Genomic DNA, 21,544 nt, shown 5'->3' with positions numbered 1-21,544 from the left:
ACTTTTCAACTACATGTCAACTAGCAGTCATTAGAGTATTTGTAGGCCTAGATTAAATAAAGTGTATAACCAACATGTTTATGATGATGATTATTGTTTTAGGACATTTCGATATTGTTTTGGAACTATAACAACCCTGGTTTGTTTCTTACACTGATTGAAATGGAAAAATTACAATGTGATAAAACCACAACCTGTTTACAGTTTTTAACATAAAATGGGGAAAGTCCAACCCTTTTCTGTGGGAGGATGTGTGGGTAGGGTACAGAACTAAAATCACAGCTTTACAGCAAAGACTTTCTGTTTGAATCAGGGTTCAGTGCTTAGTATACAATAGGCTTTGTTTATTTTTATGTTGCATGACTATTGTTATATACTATGTTATATAAAGTTGAATTTATTAAAGATGCACGGGGAAATCCAGATGTAGGTGAAGGAAAGAAATCTCATAAAGAGTGTGCAAATGTATCTACTTTTGTCATAACACCTTGTGCTGTTTTTATTTTAAAAGACTGCATTTTAGAGACTCAGCAGTTCCTCGCGTTGCCCAGATGTACTACACATGTGCCAGCGCGCTGTTTTATGAGCCAATACGTAGGCCTAAGTGACCGGTCTGAGGACGGCCCATGGCAACTGCGCGAGAATGTCCAAGTTCAGCAGAATTTACTATGAGAAAGCAAATGCTGCCCAGAAGACTGAGAACTGATGAGATCAAATTCAGCTCTGCAAAAAAATCTAACTCGTTATAGAGACGCAAATCACACTCTGGTGACAGGAGACACGTGTTCCTCCGGAAAAAATCCTTCCATAAACAGACCGGCTAGTAAAGCAAAGCCACGTACACCACAGTGGTTGAATGTCAGTGAACTCAAGTAACCCAGTTTAAGGTGAGACCATCGCACTCTCGGCCAATCAGAAGCAAGCAGAATCATGCCGCTGCTGTGGACCAATCAACCGCCTGCATTTATTTGTTATCTTGTAAATACTATTTTAGTTGTTCACACCCACAAAAAACGGTTAACATTGGAGGCGCTTTAAGCCGCCTCTCATTTCTTTCTTTCATTGCTTCACTTTTCTTTCATTCTTCCTTCTCACTTTACTGCTGACTAAACAAATCAACATGTGTCATCTTTACTCTCATAAATTTGCTTTGTGACCCACAATAATCTGTCTGTCTGTACTTCAGAATAGGCCACATTGTATGCTGTTCTGCAATGAAATCTTCTCCTAAAACAATAGAACTCTTGTATGTTTTCACACATTCCAACAAAGGCAAAACGGTTTCCTTGTAACGGAGCTTGAGAAATCGGTGGCTACCATGACCGTTTTCAGATGAGAGAGCTTGCTGTAACTCTGTACTTTCACCGTCCCACCACGCCAGGGTGAGAAGGGGCAATTTTACTTTGATGTCTGTGGGAAAAGTCTACCTTCAGTGGGATTTAGTTCCTTGTGATTTACAGTAAAGAAAAAAGGGAGTCACAAGACAACAATTTGACCCCCAAACATAACTTGAGTACAGTCTGCTTTGAATGTGATTCATAGCAATTTTCTCTCTACTGTCTCATCACTTTTCTGATGCAATTACTGACCATAATGAGATTCCACAGCTGTAGTCATTTAAGTTCTCTGAAGGCCTAGAAGGGTCTCTAGTAAAGTATGACTCTACTGAATCATGTTCTTTGGTTCTTGTAGTATGAGATTGTATTTTTTTTTTAATTGCTTACTTGTATTACCAAATACGGAGTACACTTTTCCCAAACTGTTCAGACAATTGCGGTTTCCAAATTTGACACACTCTTCCAGCATGCACTAATATCACAGAAGCATTTCACACATTTTAAAATCAGCTCATTTCACCATAACAGCAATCATCATCAATCATGCAAGAGTAATTCACACATTTTATAAAGTTCTTCAGTAAAATGTACTTGATTTTTCAGAAAGTCCATTATGGTACTTTGCTTTCATTTTCTTTCAACTTTTCTCTGACAAAATCATTCAGAAAGTGGGATTTTTCTATGTCTTTTAACCTTCATCTTGATAAAAGGTCATTTGTAGGTGGATGTATCAGTTTGCTTCGAAGTGACACTTATGTAAAGTGATCTTATGTAAAGTAGCCAAAGGTGTTAATCGCATGCTACCAGATACTCCTACACACTCATCAACAGTGGACATGTGCCACAAAGCCTAACAAATAAAACTTTTTAAACAATATACCTATTGTTTCATAATCCGAACCTTTATTTTTTTTAAATGATTTGCTTAAATTAGAACAAGTAGTTTCTTGTTCAAATCAGATTTGAATGTCTTATTAATTTAAGCAAAAGTAGCCGAAATGCAATAGACTGCAAATTGCACAATAACTACAGGTACATCTAAAAAAATTTGAATATCATGAAAAATAATAAAAATCAAATGAAATTTTTTGTCACTCATTTCAGAAAGTGATACCCATATATTATATAGATTCATTGCACAGAGTGGAATATTTCAAGCCTTTATTTCTTGAGATTTTGATGATTATGGCTTACAGATAATGAAAACCCAAAATTCAGTGTCTCAGAAAATTAGAATATTACATAAGATCAATAATAAAAAAGGATATTTTAAACAGAAATGTCAGGCTTCTGAAAAGTATGTTCATTTCTATGCACTCAATACTTCCTCCTCCTTTTGCATGAATTACTGCATCAATGCAGCGTGACATGGAGGTGATCAGTTTGTGACACTGCTGAGGTGGTATGGAAGCCCAGGTTGCTTTGATAGTGGCCTTCAGGTCATCTGCATTGTTGGGTCTGGTGTCTCATCTTCCTCTTGACAATACCCCACAGATTCTCTATGGGGTTCAGGTCAGGCGAGTTTTCTGGCCAATCAAGCACAGTAACACCATGGTCATTGAACCAGCTTTTGGTACCTTTGGCAGTGTGGGCAGGTGTCAAGTCCTGAAATCAGCATTTCCATAAAGCTTGTCAGCAGAAGGAAGCATGAAGTGCTCTAAAATTTCCTTGTAGATGGCTGCGTTGACTGTAGACTTCAGAAAACACAGTGGACCAACACCAGCAGATGACATGGCAGCCCAAATCATCACTGACTGTGGAAACTTCACACTGGACTTCAAGCAACATGGATTCTGTGCCTCTCCACTCTTCCTCCAGACTCTGGGATCTTTATTTCCAAATGAAATGCAAAATTTACTTTCATCTGAAAAGAGGACTTTGGACCACTGAGCAACGGTCCAGTTCTTTTTCTCCACAGCCCAGGTAAGACGCTTCTGACGTTGTCTCTGGTTCAAAAATGGCTTGGTAGCCCTTTTCCTGAAGACATCTGAGCTTGGTGACTCTTGATGCACTGACTCCAGCTTCAGTCCACTCCTTGTGATGCTCTCCCAAGTGTTTGAATCGGCTTTGCTTGACAGTATTCTCAAGCTTGTGGTCATCCCTGTTGCTTGTGCACCTTTCCTACTCAAATTCTTCCTTCCAGTCAACTTTGCATTTAATATGCTTTGATACAGCACTCTGTAAACAGCCACACCTTTCAGTAATGACCCTCTGTGACTTACCCTCTTTGTGGAGGGCGTCAATGTTCGTCTTCTGGATCATTGCCAAGTCAGCAGTCTTCTCCATTATTGTGGTTTCAAAGAACAAGAGATACCCGGAATTTATACTGTAGGGATCATTAACTGAAGCTCAAATGTAAATATTCTAATATTTTGAGATACTGAGTTTTGACTTCCATGAGCTGTAAGCTCTAATCATCAAAATTAAAAAAAAAAAAAAAAAAAACTTTTGAAATGTTTTACTTTACATGTAATGAATCTAAAATATATGAAAGTTTAATTTTTTGAAACAAGTTACAAGAAAAACTTGTCTTTTTCACGATATTCTAATTTTTTGAGATGTACCTGTAAAGGCACATTGCTTGATGATCTAAACTGTTTCTCAAATTCTTCACAACTTCAATCACATATAAAAACATCCTTTCAGTTTTCAAAATCAGTCATGCATATACTGCATTTTCCATAAATATCTATGGAATGTTTGTAATGTCTGCTATAAATTGGCATGGCCTGCCACTGCAATAAAATAAGAATCACAATCTTATCAATCAAGTTTGGAAGCATATGGAGTTTGCTCAGCACAATCACTACCATTTTTGAATAAAGAGCAGCATCACAACCCTAAACAGCAGCAGCCACAGTAAGTATACATTCATATATTTATTTTTCATGTAAACTGAAAATGTGTTTGTTATGGAATAGCAATTCAATGTGTGGTGGTGTTAGCGGAAAAAAAATAGTGCCTAAATGGTGTGGAAAAAATGAACAAGCAACTGTGAATTTTCAGTTTACATGTAAAACACATTTCTACAAAAATACATGTACTGTGCGTGCAAACAAAATTTATATTTGTGTATTTGTCACAGGTTGTCGAAGAATGAGAACAGCAAACGAAGATTCTTACTTCCAAACAGACTTTACTGAGAATACGGGCGTATAACAAGATAATCATCGACAAAGGATAGAACAGAATCAGGGGGCGTATTACAGAAAGTTTCTTATCTTAGGTCTCATTTTAAGATATGATATGTTAAATTAGGATTTTTCGCAAATTCGTATTACAGAAGCAAGACTTAACTTGATTTAGGATTCTTATCCTATCTTACAGAATAGTATTTTATCTCTAGTTAGGAAATCTTAAATTGCATTATGAAGCTGGACAATCCACTCTCAGGTCTGTTACCAAGCAACCAACACTGCTGATGAGGTAAACAACATAACATTTTTGTAACGGAAAAAAAAAAAAAAAAAAAAAAAATCGCTTACAACTGTGCTGTCCGACAATGGTATTACATTTATTAATAAATTGAAAATGAAGAATGAAGATGTTTAATGGTAGAAAGACTCTTGGAGGACCCTGAAGATGTGTTATATTTTGATGACAAAACACTTATAAGTAATTACAGACTGCCGCACAACATATTACAGTTAGCACAGGAACTGCAACCAGCATTATAGAGACCAACAAAAACGTCATGGAGCATTACTGGTTGTAGTGCAAGTGAATAATGCCTTACGTTTTTTTGAAAAAGGCGATTTTCAAAGTGAAGTAGCTTCTGTTATTTTGTTTACCTCATCAGCAGTGTTGGTTGCTTGGTAACAGACCTGAGAGTGGATTGTTGAGCTTGATTATGCCATTTAAGATTTCCTAACTAGAGATAAGATACTATTTTGTAAGATAGGATAAGAATCCCAAATTAAGTTAAGATTTGCTTCTGTAATACGAATTTGCGAAAAATCCTAATTTAACATATCATATCTTAAGTTGAGACCTAAGATAAGAAACGTTCTGTAATACGCCCCCAGGACTATAAATACACATGGTAAACGAGGGAACTAAACAGGAACAGCTGGACAAGGATTAACTAATCAGAAACCATGCTAACTAATGGGAGCTCATAACAAACATGACAGGAACTGAAGTAAACTGAACATAATCGTGACAGTGTTGACCTTTCCCAGATATGCCCTTTGAAATCTGTATCTAAAATGCTCAGTGTGATACACAGACATGTGAATAAAGCAGTCAGTGTCAACAAAAAGAAAAAAAACATGAAATTTGTATACAACAAATATTTCTATGGTGAAAAAAGGTCTAACCATTTTGACAAGTGTGGCTCATACGATGACAGAAACCAATAACTAATTTTTGAAGCATGAATTAAAAGTTTTGGGAGTTATTATATTTAGTTATTCTGAATTCTTAATTGCAATAATTGTTTATGGTTCATTACACAAGTTTAAAACCCTTTACAATAAAGATCAGTAAAGCTTATTTGCATTTTACTAAATTATCTTCAACATACAGCATCCTGAAAAAGGAAAGTTTTTATTTTTATGATTTGTAGAAATGCACTGAATAAAATATCCAGTTAAGCCCTGCTAAAGTACTACGTAGTGAGATATACTTCTTTTTACACATTACGCTTCGTTATGCTTTCAGGCATTCCACAGATAGCTGAAATGATGTGTTCCTTTCGGTATGCTTTTGAACATGTGTTTTTAGTCAGATAATTTATAGTACACTCAGTACATGCCCTTGGTGCATTCATGCCCTACTGAGCAGGGTTTTCATTATGACTACTCACTACTTCCTTTGCCACCCCCCATCTGGAACTTTCCTATTGTCAATTCAGCTTTAGATATTTGATCCGTGCAGGTACACTAAGCTATATGCATTTTATTATCGCCAGGAGTCCTCAAGCTTACAATTGTTACCAGTTTCTAAAGAAACATAACCACTGTACAACCCTCTTTGCAGTTGTTTTTTAGGACATTTTGGCCAAAACAAAGCATATATAAGAGGTCAAATTGTGAATGATTTTATTTCTTATGATAGTTATAGGCCAGTTAATCCAGCTCATACCAAAATGTCTTCTATTCAAAGGACATTCTTCTCACATTCTCAGTGTCGTCCGGTTGTTTCCCATGAGAAAGTCTCACAGCACAAATGGGATGAAGTCTAATGTGAGATGTGTCGTTTTATGAAGCCTGAGAGACTCCATTCATTTGAATGAACAAAGAGATGGCTATGAATCTGGTATTGTTCAGACTCCCAGATGAATCTCTGTAACACTCAAGAAATTGACTGCAAGATGTCTCACACATAAAATCTGGACGACTGGTACTTTCTTAAAGGCATGAAGAAATACAGGATTTCTACAGATGCAGAGCTGACTTTATTGACTCTTGTCAGAGGTGTGGTACATAACCACAAGCAGTTCGTTTCAACGATTCTAAGAGTACACCCAGCTAACAAAAAGATATTTAAGAATATTTTGCTAACGTTTCCATTACTATTTTAAAATGCTCAAATGTTCAAAACTACCAGTTTATTTCGTCTTGGTTATTTAAATGAACATTGACATTCTATTGTATCCTTTTGCAATCATGGGAACGTTACTTTTGAATGTTCTCTGAACATTCTGAAATAAGGGCAACACTTTAGTTTAGGACCAGTTCTCTCTATTTCCTAGTTGCTTATTAGCATGCATATTACTAGCATTTTGGTTGTTTATTAGTAATTATAAACAGTGTTGGGAAGATTAATTTGGGTTACTGATTACAAGTTACCCTGTTTAAAATTTAATAAGCAGTGTAACTATTTCGATTACTTTATGTAATGTAACTGATTAAACTTGATATACTTTTTGATCACTTTTCTAAATTTCTAACTAATGTTTTCAACTGTTAATCATTTTGAAACATTTAAAGCAGGCGTTTTAGTAGTACTCAACACTGATTACTTTCAGACTTACAATAATACAGGTTTAAAATCATAGCAAGAAACCACTTAATATCTATGATACTGATTTGGAAATCAAATCTTTGCATAGCTATGACAGGAAACACTGTGCATAGCTATGACAAGCACACACCTCACACTACTCCAGAGTCTGGTCTCGTTCATTTGAAGGGGACTCTCTACTCTTGAGTATCTCCTGTATACTTGCCTCTATCGTGTACTTGCCTCATATCCTCTCCAGTGTGTTTTCCTCTGTTCCAGTCTGGTGTCTGTTACCTCCAGCGTCTCCAAGTGTGTATCTCCATCATCAGTCATTGTGAGGTGTGTGGTCCATCGGTCTCATCCACGAGTTCCTGTGAAATCAATATAACCTGCAATATACCTCATCTATCCATTGAACTGCATATTTGAACTGAATACTCACCTACTCAGGCTTCCTGTTGACTCTGTTTTAAACAAATGTTCTGTTGATTCTAATCCTCCGAGTCTGCTTCTGTAACAATTATGCACATTTGTCTGCAGTTTCCTACATTAGTTGCTATTGTAATGTTGCTCAATGTTTTATATAGTTCTCTGTGCAATAGTCTAACCCCTCAAAACATCTAGTCATTAGTTTTTTCTCATTTGCTAAGACATGCTTAATGAACCTAGGATCCACTTGATCTTCATCACATTCTTAGCACAGCAGAAGTCGTCTTTTGCGAATGCCTTAACACTTTCTCATTTGTTTCACACATTTTTCACACTCTTTGTCAAAACCGTCAGCACAGATTTATTCATTTAAAGACCCCAAACTCTATTGGATTCACTGTGTTGAACAAAAGGAAAACATCTATTCACAGCTGATAGAAAGTACTTGCATAATTATGAATGGAAGGAGAGTAAAAGACCAAACAGAGAGAACGAGAAGTTTGCATACATGGTGGAGGAGCTGGATTACTGTAAAAAGAGAAAATACAGCTTAAGTTTCAAATAAAATTCAGGCAACAATTATTGACTGTCATCAATCACAGTTTGTCCTTTAGAGAGGCTGGACAAAGGGTCCAATCCATTCTCAGTCAAAGCGCTGTGGCATCTATTGCTAGGCATTTTTTCAAAATCACAACATCACAATGTTACTGCATTGCCCTGTTTGCAGAGCAAACTTTGTCTATAGTAACGCAGATGTGGTCCCACTTTAGGTGGCCTTAACTACTATACTTACATCAAAAAATTAATACAATGTACACTTTTGCTTCAATTGAGGTGGCATACGGTTAAGGTTAGGGACAGGTTTGGTGTTATGCGTAGGTTAAAGTGTAAGGGATGGGTCAACAGTGCAATTATAGAAGTAATTATAGAAATTAATTACAGATGTAATTACATGCAGGTATTTTTTAAAATATAAGTACAATGTAAAAACATGTATGCACACAATAAGTGCATTGTATCAAATGATAATTTAAATAAAAATGTGAAAGTGTTTAAAGTGAGACCGCAGATGTTTCATCCGTCCCATTTTTGTGTTTGTCATAATGTCAATTATGATAATGCTTTGTTCGGATTTGTTATTGTAATGCATTGTTAAACCATACAGTTACACGCAGCTGGAATAATTAGCTCTATGAATTAGCTTTTTTTCCCCCCCAGAGAATAAAGTATTTGAAGCTCAAAGGGGCACATCATGAATTAATTTGTGGATGAAGTCAGCTTCAACCTCTGTAAAGTGAGAAGATGCGGGAGGAATATTTATTGGGCATATTTGAAGCAAATACTTAAAATTTCACCAACAAAACTTAGTTTTACTTCCAATTAACTACAGTTTTTTATTCAGTTGCTAACAAGCATTCAATACTCCATACTCCACAACCTGCAAAACACTAAATTTTTAGCACATTTTTCAGATGCTAACACACTACTTTCAAAACGGATAAAAGCACATTCAAATCAGAACAATGGCAAACTGTCCATTTCTGCAGGAATTATATTGAAATATAAAATCTTAGCAGAATATTTATTATGAAATTGAATAATTATTCCAAACACAGCTAAATGCAATTTCAGCTGAAAGCAAAATCAAATGTCCTATTTTCAGTATTCTTCTGAATCTTTTTCTTTCTTTCTTTCTTTCTTTCTTTCTTTCTTTCTTTCTTTCTTTCTTTCTTTTAATTTCTTTCTTTTGCTTTCTTTCTTTCTTTCTTTTTTCATTCAAACTTCAAAGATAAAAGTTAATCGATTATGTAATGCTCCCTGTTTTTAGTGTTTTTTAAATCAGTGTGTTATGAATGAAATGTATGTTTTTTTGAATGAGAATTGTTCCCAGTGTTATGATGAAACAAGCTTAATTTGAGACTTATATGAAGTGTTTTGTTGGTCTGAGTGAGTTTTGGAGGTGAGATCAACTGTTTGGCCAAGATTCGTGTTAGTAATGCAGATATGAACAGTTCTGAAAATGTGGTTTCAGTATTGAATAATGCTTGTTAGCAACTGAAAAAAACTGTAAATAATGCACTTTAGATCAATGACAAGACAGAAAAGTAATTTAAGTCGGATTAAGTATAAAATGTTTTTTTTAGAGTAAAGACAAGGCATATGCACTTTTTACAGTGCAAAGGGTCACTGTTGCAGTGCCAGGTCAGACGGGTGCCAATATCACCATTCTCCAATGATGGAGTCCTTTGCCACATACAAACTATCAGTTCAATAGAGAATGCTTCATCACATTTGTTGATGCAATAAATGAAAGATTGGTTTCAGAGAGGGCTGTTGATGCATTTGCCATGCAAGGAGGTATTTCCATTGGTGCTTTGCAACACTGCTAGGGAAAACAAAAAAAGGTGAGCCAACTTAAAATTTTAAGGCAACCAGCTTCAGCAGATTTTTGAGTTCTCTCAAATCATTTTTGTAGGAGATTCTCAATTTTTCTGTTGTATAAACTTAAAACAACAAGTTGAGAAAACTCAACTTTTTTTTTTTTTTTTTTTTTACAGTGAATGTGAAGTTCTGAGTATTTCAACTCTTTATTTGTAATTTTTTTTATATTACCGCCCATAAGTTTTTCCTTTTTTTTAAACTATATTCGACACTTCTGAGTCTGAAGAAATTCATATTGATAGCTGTGTTTTGTATTTTGTTGTCCATTGTGTAATGATTGATTTAAAGAATAAATTAATTTGACCACAAGCTGTGGTGTTTGATGGAAATATTTGCTTATGCTGCATGTTTTTAATGTTTTGTGAGTGTTGGGGGAATTTTCCAAACAAAATTAATCATTTTGCCCATTGAGCTTCAGTTTCAGCCTGTATGTAAACTGTTTTGAATATGTGATGTCTGAGTGGACAAGTGTTTAAGCAATTGAGAAAAACTGTAATGTTACTGGAAGAACATTCATAACATTGACAGAACCTTGCAAGAATGTCCCTATTAGCTGGAAATGAGTTTCGTGTTCTGAACACCTTTTATAAACTGCAACAATTAACAGCACTGTAATAAAAAAAAACATCATTGTTCAATAAAAAGATAAACTTGGACTGATAATTAAAGGAATAAACAACTCTCTTTCACCAAGGTAAAAAGGTTTATTATCCTAATAAAAGGCTGTTTATAATTTGGCTGTTACCCAAGCAAAATACCAACTCTTTTATATTATGCTTGGTCTCGGTTTATAGCTTCAAAGAGAACTCATCCAATCAAAACGTATAACCGTATCATTTACACATCTTATCTGCTACCTGTCTGCTTACTCTTGTTTTTGTTTAGAATGCGTGTAATTCAGCTCTAAGCAGAGAATGCTTGTGCTACGAGGAAGTGTTAGCAGAGCCAGATAAAACCAGGTGAAAGAATGACTCAATCTGACGTGACACAATCACTGAAAGCAGTGTCAACAGGAACGGCTTTAGGTAAAACATGATAAAATGTACAAAATATCCTTAGAGGCTTTTGTAATTAACACCATGCCGGAAAATATAATCAATTTTGAGCATCTAAGGCTAAGCTCATGGGTGAGAAGGTCCGAAAAGAAAGTGATGGGGGAGTTGTGATTCCCAGAAGTTTATATGGGAGTCAGATGTTTGCTTGTTCTTACTTGACTTATTGTAAGCAGCATGATGAATGACTTACACACAGATACACAGTTTCAACAACTACAACCGTTCACGCAGGTTCAATGAACTCAATGAGAAACTATGACGAAACTCTTGGCTGTGCACTGTAAATTTCCATTTTGCAAGAAAAGCATTGCCATACTTTTACTTTTTCCAAACCTATGAACAGTTGTTAAATTATTATTAAAAACTTTTATTAAATAATGAATGTTTAAAGAGTTTATTTAAAGACTCACAAGGATACAAGAATTTACATAGAGAATTCTCACACCCATACTGACATTCATGTTCTTGTTCACACCCTCATTCCATATTTTTCTATTCATGTGAACAATGTATTGTATATAAAAGACGTCATTACCATACTTTTTACCTGGTTGATTTTTTTTCTTATTTGCATAATAATAATAATAATAATAATAAAGTGACTGCCAGTAAAAACATAATGATCGAGTAAGAGTGATGAAAGTTCAGCTCCTTCTAGAAAATAAAAGATTTCTCCAGAAATCTTCAGTCAGTGTTTCAACAGAGAGGTCTAAAGCTCAACAATGTGTTGAATTCTTCATCTGTTATCCAACATTTCATGTATTTCATAACATTATTTTCTAGGCCAGTCTAATGATCGGTTTAGACACTGTAATGAATGTAATGAATACATTTCAATGAACTGATTCTATTGATTTATTTATAAAAATGCAGCTAAAATGAATTATTAAAAATAATGAACTCAAAAAAGCATTGGAAAATTATAGTATTAAATAAATGATGGCATGTAAATCATGTGGAGACACAATTCATATGAATGATGTAATGTATCATTCTTATCAGAAAGGTGAAACCACTGTGTCAGATAAAAAAAACATTTCCTTTGTCTTATCACCTCGTTCGCAACTGAAAGAGGTGATAAGCGGCATCTCAACTAATTAAATGTTGTGCTACTGTATGAGAAAAGTCTGTAGTGGAAATTTCATTTGGCACTGTAATATCTGTAAGATATAAATCATATAAATAATCTTTCAGTACTTCATTGGTTGACAATCATTTTTTCTGTTTTGATTATTTCTGATTCATTAAATGATTGAAGTTAATTCAATTTCTGATTCATTGAATTTTTTTTAGCTTTCCAAAATCACATTTTGGGGCCAATATACAAAATAATAATAACTTTTAGTTTATTTATCTTATAGCAATAGAGAAAGACAAATTTATGGTTATGTGACTGTATATTTGAATATAGGTCATACAGCACAAAGAATAATTATTCATAATTATTCATAATTTACTTCAAACATTGCACCCAACTAAATTAAGTTGAGTGCATTGTGTCTTAATAGCTGCTTGAGTGGCATTACAAAATTGCATACACATTAACAGGTTTGAACAGCAGTGAGAACAGGTGTTTACACTTGGCTGATATTTTTGGCAGGTCAGTTCTGCAGCACACAGCTGATCAACACCTTCTCTGGCTGGGTTTGCACAACATCCTGCTGCATGACGTAACAATGCATTCGGAGAAGGTTGAATGGAACATTCTGCACAGTCCAGAGTCTGCCACAGTCCACTGTATATCAAAGGGTACAGTCACTGGAGCAGTCACTGTTCTCCTCACATGCTATACATAACCACAAGAGCACTACTAACAATCACTATAGGAAGTTCAAGCTTTATTTTAAGGGTGCTGGAAATAGTTTGACAGCTGACGTTTGTGGCATGAGAACTGCTTTATGAGTCACAGTGAGTTGTGTGTTTGCCACTATAGATACTGTATGTATTCATGCACGGGGAGAGCCACCTGACTGGGTCCCAGTAGGTCCATTTATGTTTGTAAACACATTTATGAGAAAGATCATGTGACATTTTGTTTTTAATGCTAACTGATTAAGAAAAAGACAATATGTAAAAGTCAACTATATTTGTTAATAATAAAAAGCGATTCACTGATAGACTATGAGGGCAAGGCAGGGATCAGCCCTTCAGGTTAAATGAACTATTTTAGCATTAAGCATTTAGTTATGACTATGAGTTATGGATGAGGATTATTAGTTATGACCGATTGTGAGTAATGGGTTAGTATAGTTTAATATTTGAAGCAGTGATAGAAATGCTAAATTGTGAGGTCAAAAATGTGTTCTATTTTTAAAAGCAATATTTAATATAATTTATTCTGATTCTGTTTTATTCTTAGACAGAAACGTGAACATTTCAGTTAATTATATTTATAATTTTGACATGATGATAATGATAAAAAAAAGTGTGTTAAACAGTGTGTAAAATATTTGGGGGGAGCCTCTGAAAATTAATTAATGATTAAATGAATTAGAATTCATTAGCATAGGAATAGCCATAGTTAAACATTGATACAAATCACATTATTTTTTGGAGATGAATTAGTGAGAATGTTCCTATTGTAATATCCACTGAAACCCCTGTGACAGTTAACAGCTACAGGTACGTCTCAATAAATTAGAATGTCGTGAAAAAGTTAATTTTTTCTTGTAACTTGTTTCAAAAAGTGAAACTTTCATATATTTTAGATTCATTACATGTAAAGTAAAACATTTCAAAAGTTTTTTTTGTTTTAATTTTGATGATTAGAGCTTATAGCTCATGAAAGTCAAAAATCATTATCTCAAAATATTAAAATATTTACATTTGAGTTTCAATTAATGACCATCCCTACAGTATAAATTCCGGTTATCTCTTGTTCTTTGAAACCACAATAATGGGGAAGACTGCTGACTTGGCAATGATCCAGAAGACGAACATTGACACCCTCCACAAAGAGGGTAAGTCACAGAGGGTAATTACTGAAAGGTGTGGCTGTTTACAGAGTGCTGTATCAAAGCATATTAAATGCAAAGTTGACTGGAAGGAAGAATTTGGGTAGAAAAGGTGCACAAGCAACAGGGATGACCGCAAGCTTGAGAATACTGTCAAGCAAAGCCGATTCAAACACTTGTGAGAGCTTCACAAGGAGTGGACTGAAGCTGGAGTCAGTGCATCAAGAGTCACCAAGCTCAGATGTCTTCAGGAAAAGGGCTACCAAGCCATTTTTGAACCAGAGACAACATCAGAAGCATCTTACCTGGGCTGTGGAGAAAAAGAACTGGACTGTTGCTCAGTGGTCCAAAGTCCTCTTTTCAGATGAAAGTAAATTTAGCATTTCATTTGGAAATCAAGGTCCCCGAGTCTGGAGGAAGAGTGGAGAGGCACAGAATCCATGTTGCTTGAAGTCCAGTGTGAAGTTTCCATAGTCAGTGATGATTTGGGCTGCCATGTCATCTGCTGGTGTTGGTCCACTGTGTTTTTTCTGAAGTCCACAGTCAACGCAGCCAGGAAATTTTAGAGCACTTCATGCTTCCTTCTGCTGACAAGCTTTATGGAGATGCTGATTTCATTTTCCAGCAGGACTTGGCACCTGCCCACACTGCCAAAGGTACCAAAAGCTGGTTCAATGACCATGGTGTTACTGTGCTTGATTGGCCAGCAAACTCGCCTGACCTGAACCCCATAGAGAATCTGTGGGGTATTGTCAAGAGGAAGATGAGAGACACCAGACCCAACAATGCAGATGACCTGAAGGCTGCTATCAAAGCAACCTGGGCTTCCATACCACCTCAGCAGTGCCACAAACTGATCACCTCCATGCCACGCCAAATTGAGGCAGTAATTAAAGCAAAAGGAGCCCCTACCAAGTATTGAGTACATATACAGTAAATGAACATACTTTCCAGAAGGCCAACAGTTCACTAAAAATGTTTTTTTATTGGTCTTGTAATTTGTTGAGATAGTGAATTGGTGGGTTTTTGTTAAATGTGAGCCTAAATCATCACAATTAAAAGAACCAAAGACTTAAACTACTTCAGTATGTGTGCACTGAATTTAATACACGAGTTTCACAATTTGAGTTGAATTACTGAAATAAATGTACTTTTCCACGACGTTCTAATTTATTGAGATGCACCTGTATTTCCTTTCTCTTATCATCTCATTCTGTTTGGCATTAGTCTAGTAACACACTAGACTAATGAAAACTGAAATCATTTACTCATCCTTGTGTTTTTCCTAATCTGTATGACATTTCCTGGAAGAAGAAATGTGCATTTCAAGTTTTTTTTTTTCATGCAGTTTCAATCAATAGGGTCTGAAGCTTTCATGGTTCAAAAAAGGATGCTAAAGCATCATAAGAAGTAACCTATCATAAATACAATGCCTGATTCATAAACAAATCATTCTTTTGAATTAGAGCTGTTCAGGGCTGATCCAGTTCACAAATCTGGTCTGAGTGATTCGTTTCAGGTTTGTCTCCCTAACCTAAAGAGACTTTGGCTACACCCAAAATCAAACACTCTCTGAGTGGGTACATCTTTCGAATAAAAAAACTACTTAACGACTGTTAAAGTATGCTCTGTACAATACAGAAGGATTCCAGATGCAGTACATTTGCCAAGTGTCCAACCCCTCTCCACTTGCTTCATGGGATAGTAAAGAGTAGCCTACTTCGTCCATTTTCATCGGTCTTATAGGGAAGTGATTTTAGATGCAGCCTTTGAATATATAGCAAAAAAGTGAATTTGGACCATGTTTGTGATACTTTTGATGCTTGTGCATCTTTTTGGAAGCTTCAGTTCATGTTCACTGCAATTTGCAAAGAGCAACTAGCAAAGCCTTACATTATTATTTGTTTTCCACAGAAGTCAGTCTAACCGGTTTGGAATGACGAGATGATTTACAACTTAAGTTGCTAAGACACGTCTCACTATCACTTCCTTTGCAAAACTCTTCCTTAAGCAAGTAAACCGATGGACTCATTTGAAGCATATTTTTTAGAACCTATAGTTACACTAAAACAAATCAGCTAAAATTATTTTAAATCAGCATTTAACTACTCAAAATGAATAGTATTAATTGCTACACAATCGTTTCTCAGTCAAACGCATTTGTTAATAAAATGCATCATGACGCAGTGGAATCCAAAGTAATTTTATTACAAATTATGTTTTATATACATTATATACATAAAACATGTACAGAACAAGGCACAAAATGCAACATTTTTATGAAGACAAAGAGCGGTTCTCTCCATTCTTCTGACATTAAATACTGTGAATTCACATAAAATCCTTCCTGTTGAAATCCACAGAAACATACACACGTAAAAGTGGTCACCACGTAACTTGGGAGAGAATTAATTTATGCCTTGGTACAAGGTGTGCATTAGGTTGATAAATACAGTTGGTTTTACAGTGCTTTTTTTCCTTCATAAATTAAAAACCGTACAAAAATATATATAACGAGTATTGCGTTGTTAATGAAAAGTCGGAGATCCACAAAACGGACATTGAGCACAACAGTAGAAAACATACAAATAGTATCAAAATCTCAAGCAATTCAGAACATCCCAACGGTAGAAAAAAGAAATGCCCTGAGCAAGTCCAGGAACCAGCCATCAGCCTTCTGAGCTGGCCATTTGAGCAGCACAAGTTGTGTTTTACCCAACAAAACAAATATGGTGCATTATCCCACCAAATGTGTACTAAAACAAACAAAAGTGCTCAGGCCCTTCACCACCTTGGGTCTCTAGGTAATAGTGCTTCATCTCAGTAGTGTAATCTGCAAATAAATAAACAAAAAGGCAAATAAATAAGTAAATGAACAGAATAATAGATAAAATGTATAAATTGTTGTAGATATGCATACATACCGTTTTCTAGGTTTCACTTCCCAGCCATCACGACACTTAAGAAATGTAACTTCTTGCCCAGGCGATATCTCAGTATTTTCAGCACAGAAGGTAAACCTGTGAATTAAATAGTGAGATTAACAAACAGTTAATGAAAAGTAAAAAAATAAATAAATTCACAAATTCGCAACCAGTAAGTGCCAAGACAGCACTTACTTCTTCTGGGTTTCTCCTGCTTTGACTCTGATCCTTCGAACCTCCAGAACTTTTTTGTTTTGTGAACTTGACCATGACCAGAACGATGACTTGAAGTGTTTCAACACAGATGACCAGGAATCAGAAGGGCCTTCCCAGCGAAGAGAAATTTTCAGCAGATCGCCAATGTCCTCTTCCGTGAAGACGAGAAATGTGTTTGTGAGGTTTAGACCAACTCCATCGGCACTGTGAAAATAGAGAAGCCAGGTCAGGTCTTCAAAAATTTTCATTTTCAAAAGAACCCATATAAGTGATGTTTAGCTGTAAACAGGAGAATATACCGGAAATCTTAAATCATAAGGTGCTTACATGTCTACACTGAGGTTACTGGTATCATTATGGGACCCATGTAGTTTGACGTAGAAAGTAGGTTCTGCATTATCTGCGCTCTTCCTGTCGAACACATGCATCTTCATCTGATAGTGGTAACCTGTAGAGGATTGAGCAAACAACCACATTTTAGTGACTCAAGACAGCATGCGACTTCAAAACAAGAGAGGCTATAATTACTTGCCTCCAAAAGGTGTGTCTGCACGAGTCTTCAGGTACATTTTGCTGTTTCTCCTCTTGCGCATTTTCTTGGCGTTGTAGCCGATGCTGTTGCAGCGATTCTTCCTGCAGCTCAGGCAAATGCCCTTCTTGAAACGATCAGGGCCGGTACATTGAAAAGCGTAGCTCACGTGGTCCTTGTTCATGAGGGAGTCCACGAAGAGATGCACTGCCCGCTCATGTTCACACTTCATGACTTCCACAAAGTCTGTGTGGTGACATGACAGATTTGGTAAAATGGAAGAGTTGGAAAATGCTTAAAAAAAAAAAAAAAAAAAAACTGAAGCACTCACTTCCTGCAGCAGCTGTGGACAGCACATCTCCTAAGGAACAGCCTGGCTGTACATCCCCACCATTGGGATAAATATCAATGTGCCCAATAGGCTCCTGGATCCCAATACTGAAGCCCAAAGCTCCCCGTGTGTATGTGTGCAGGACGTCGACAAAGTCTGCATCATCAGGAGAAAGCCTCTTGTGGGACTCTGCCCCCTCAAACATGGGGCCAGCTGGGTCTAAACCTATTAAAAAAACAACAGATATTTAGAGGTGGCCTCCACGTGTACAAAAAGATGGAGCAATTTCTTTGTTGCTTTGTTTCCACAAAGTGTCCAACATAAATCTAAATCTCACCAGTTATGCGTCCAATTCCTTTTACAAAAGTTCCAGCATATCCAGCAACATGAGCACCAAGACTGTATCCAATCATATGCACGTCCTCAAGTTGTAGCTGTACTTCTTCCTATCAAAAACAGATTACACAGATTAATTAGACTAATAATATTGTCAATCTGAGGGGAATAGCTCTAACAAATTATTATTAAATAATATAATATAGTTAATTCATGCCATGTCTATTTACATTCAGAAGGTAAAATTAATATTTATCCAGGGGAACATCTAAACTTTATTTTGTAGATCCTTCAAAACATATGATAATGATACTCCTCCTCCTCCTCATTATTATATAAACATTCATAATAAAGTTAATCAATATTATCAAATATTTTTCTATTTTTTATTTATGTGCACCGAGTCCAACTAAACATCTGACTAAATTCAAAAGGTGAAATGTTCTAAAAAGAAAAGAAACTACTATTCATCTAAGCAGGAAAGCTCTAAACTTCTTCATTTCCCTGATGCGATGTAAAATAAAGTCATTATGCTTCATGCACGTTGTTGCTGTAACATGCTCTGTGCCAGCTGGGGCATCCGTGTGCGAATGTGGGGGGCTAATATGCTCAGCGGTTCATTTAAACTGCTTGCACCTTTCCTGTATAAAAAGAACTTCAGGGTCTAAGGAACCCAGCTACAACACATGAATATTTATTATTCCATAAGAATACCCACAATGCCTTGGGCAAACTCCTGACATCTCAAACAACAAAAAACTAATTGTACTTCGCCAGAACATCTGCTGTTCTGAGAAGAGATGAATAACACCAACAAAGACCCAATGTCCAAGGCCACAAGCAGAGTTTTCACGGTTGCCAGTTCTCTCAAACACCCACAAAAGAGAAATAAACACACCCAGTGGGATGTATAATGTAGACGTACCTGGAGCCAGTCCAAAAGGAATGCAATGCTCTGCCCAACCCGGTGGGTATGGTTGACAGCATCAGGGTAAAGCTGGTGGGCGAGGCCCAGCCAGTCGACCACCACCACATTAGCCTTCGACTCTCGTCTCTGAACAGCAGCCACCAGATTGTGCATCCAGCTCTCAAACATCCCACTCATCTGTGAAAGATACCACACCCTTTACCAAACCCAACCAGCAAAGTTCCAGCAATCGAGTGTGAAACTTGAATATTTGCTTCACATCTAAGGAGTGAAAGTATTGGCACACTGAAGAAAGAACATTTCAGCTGTGTTACACTATTTCTGGATAACCTCCAGCATTGCATCAAAGATAAAATGTGAGGAACCTTCTGAAGATTCAAAGCCTATGGGTGACGAAATCTTTAAAAAAAAACGAACCAAATATTAAAACTAGCCACATGATCATCTGGAATCTCACCGTCCAGCCGTGGATGATCAGAATGGTCTTGACTGTGTTATTGAAGCCACACTCCTCAATGCTTTCCTTTTTCCCAGGTTGGAGGTAACAGCCGTCGTCTTCAAGATCCAGAGACTTTCGCATGTTGTACTTGATTCGGTCATGAAGTAGAATTGGATCCATTGAGAAGCTGTCCTCGGCATCATCTAGAATAAATAGTAAAACCATTAATATGTTTATGTAAAATCTAAAAACTCTTCATATAATATTGGTAAGACCAGGTGCTTGAGGCATTTCAAAGCGCTCAACTGTTTCATAAGGTGTTAAGGTTGCGTTTATTCATGGTAAGCCTTGTGACAACATGTCATTTTAATGATTAGCTTGAACAATTGAGCTACTGTAGAGAGGGGGAAAAATGCAGAACACTTTTCTGATGAACCAGTTAAACACTACAGGAATGCCAAACAGTCTCGATTTGGGTTTACAAACAGTCTACACACTTTCAAGTGGAAGAAACCTGCGACTTTTCAACCCAAGTAAGGAAAAACTCGGTAGCATGCAACACCATGTTTAACCAATGAAAGAAATCAAATAAAAACCATCCTGAGAAATTTGAAGTCGTTGTAAAAAGCATTTACAGGATTAATGCATACAGACAGGTCTTATGTTTTAGAGTGGTTTTATGCATTTGCTCTATATTCTATTCCACTATTTTGTTTGTTTTCGATTCAAATGTTTGCTAGATGTTTCACTTAGGGCTATATCTCAAGGGGGTTGATGGAAAAATATAAATTTGACGTTACCAATGAAAATTAATGTGTAAACGGGCATGTTTCACCTGAAGATTCAGATTTCCAAACTTATAGGAACAAATGTGTGTGTGAATATTATATCATATTGAGATAAACACAGAATAACAAGCGTTTTAACAAATTCTGTTACAGCACTGCCTGGTATTCAAAACGTTTATTTTTCACAAGCGTTAAAATAATTATTGCTTATTTTTAAAAATACCTCAAAAGTCATTCAAAAGTCAAATAATTTTCACCAAAAAGTCACTGTGGTCGAGCACACGGTAGTCCAGATCCGTGATAAACGTGCACTTCTCTGGGTGGTATTTAAAAGGTAGTCAGAACCTGAGAATGTGAGACTTTACGTGTTTTGATGAAACAATGAGTTATTGTTAGCCATTGTCCCTGAAAAGAACGATTGTAAACATAAAACATAAATTGCACACTAAAGTAAACACTTACTTTTAAACGGCATTAAACAGCAATTAATTAACAAACTATACACTTTTCTTACCTTTCAGTTGCGCGTTCTCGTCGGGTGTAGCGGCTGAGGCACTGAATGAATGGCACAGGATAAAACATAACAAGCAAAGTGCAATTCTTATTGATTTTTCTACCATAATGTTTAGGGCTTTAAAATAGTTCCGTTGTTCTTTTGGCAAACTGGAGTAACTGAGCAAGTTTTACGTATTAATCCTTCACTAAGAGGTGTCAGGCAAGTGTATGAACCTGTATCAGGTTGCTTATTAGTTTTAAATAGTTTTTTTTTTTCAGTCATCTGACCATCAGCAGATATCTACGACGAAATTCTTTCTTTCTAATTGGTCAAGCCCCTGGAATACGTTCGAGGGCGTGGCATATATATGTTTGAATGAGTTCTCACGCTCCTT

The 21,544-nt window shown here is 36.1% G+C and overlaps 1 protein-coding gene and 1 pseudogene across 2 annotated transcripts in view; both read right to left on the bottom strand.

Moving 5' to 3' along the window:
* The window catches only part of LOC306849080 (importin-11-like), a 259,336-nt pseudogene extending 251,720 nt beyond the window's left edge, over positions 1–7,616 (bottom strand). Inside the window, exon 1 of the transcript in view lies at positions 7,527–7,616. The product of the transcript in view is annotated as an importin-11-like (transcript). The remainder of the gene's footprint in view (positions 1–7,526) is intronic.
* Positions 7,617–16,351: 8,735 nt separating this feature from the next.
* LOC306849342 (endothelial lipase-like) lies at positions 16,352–21,455 on the bottom strand. The gene is made up of 10 exons (XM_079384292.1): positions 21,169–21,455; positions 19,885–20,069; positions 19,425–19,604; positions 18,501–18,609; positions 18,164–18,388; positions 17,836–18,078; positions 17,631–17,751; positions 17,283–17,507; positions 17,088–17,183; positions 16,352–16,996 (listed from the first exon to the last, which is right to left on the bottom strand). Exons 1-10 carry the CDS (start codon positions 21,272–21,274, stop codon positions 16,984–16,986), a joined length of 1,503 nt encoding a protein of 500 aa, XP_079240418.1. The 5' UTR covers positions 21,275–21,455; the 3' UTR covers positions 16,352–16,983.
* Between the last annotated feature and the right edge of the window lie 89 nt (positions 21,456–21,544).

Source organism: Barbus barbus (genome assembly GCF_936440315.1).
Source record: "Barbus barbus genome assembly, chromosome: 29".
Taxonomy (NCBI): Eukaryota; Metazoa; Chordata; class Actinopteri; order Cypriniformes; family Cyprinidae; genus Barbus; species Barbus barbus.
This window is presented reverse-complemented; position numbering and strand designations above follow the sequence as displayed.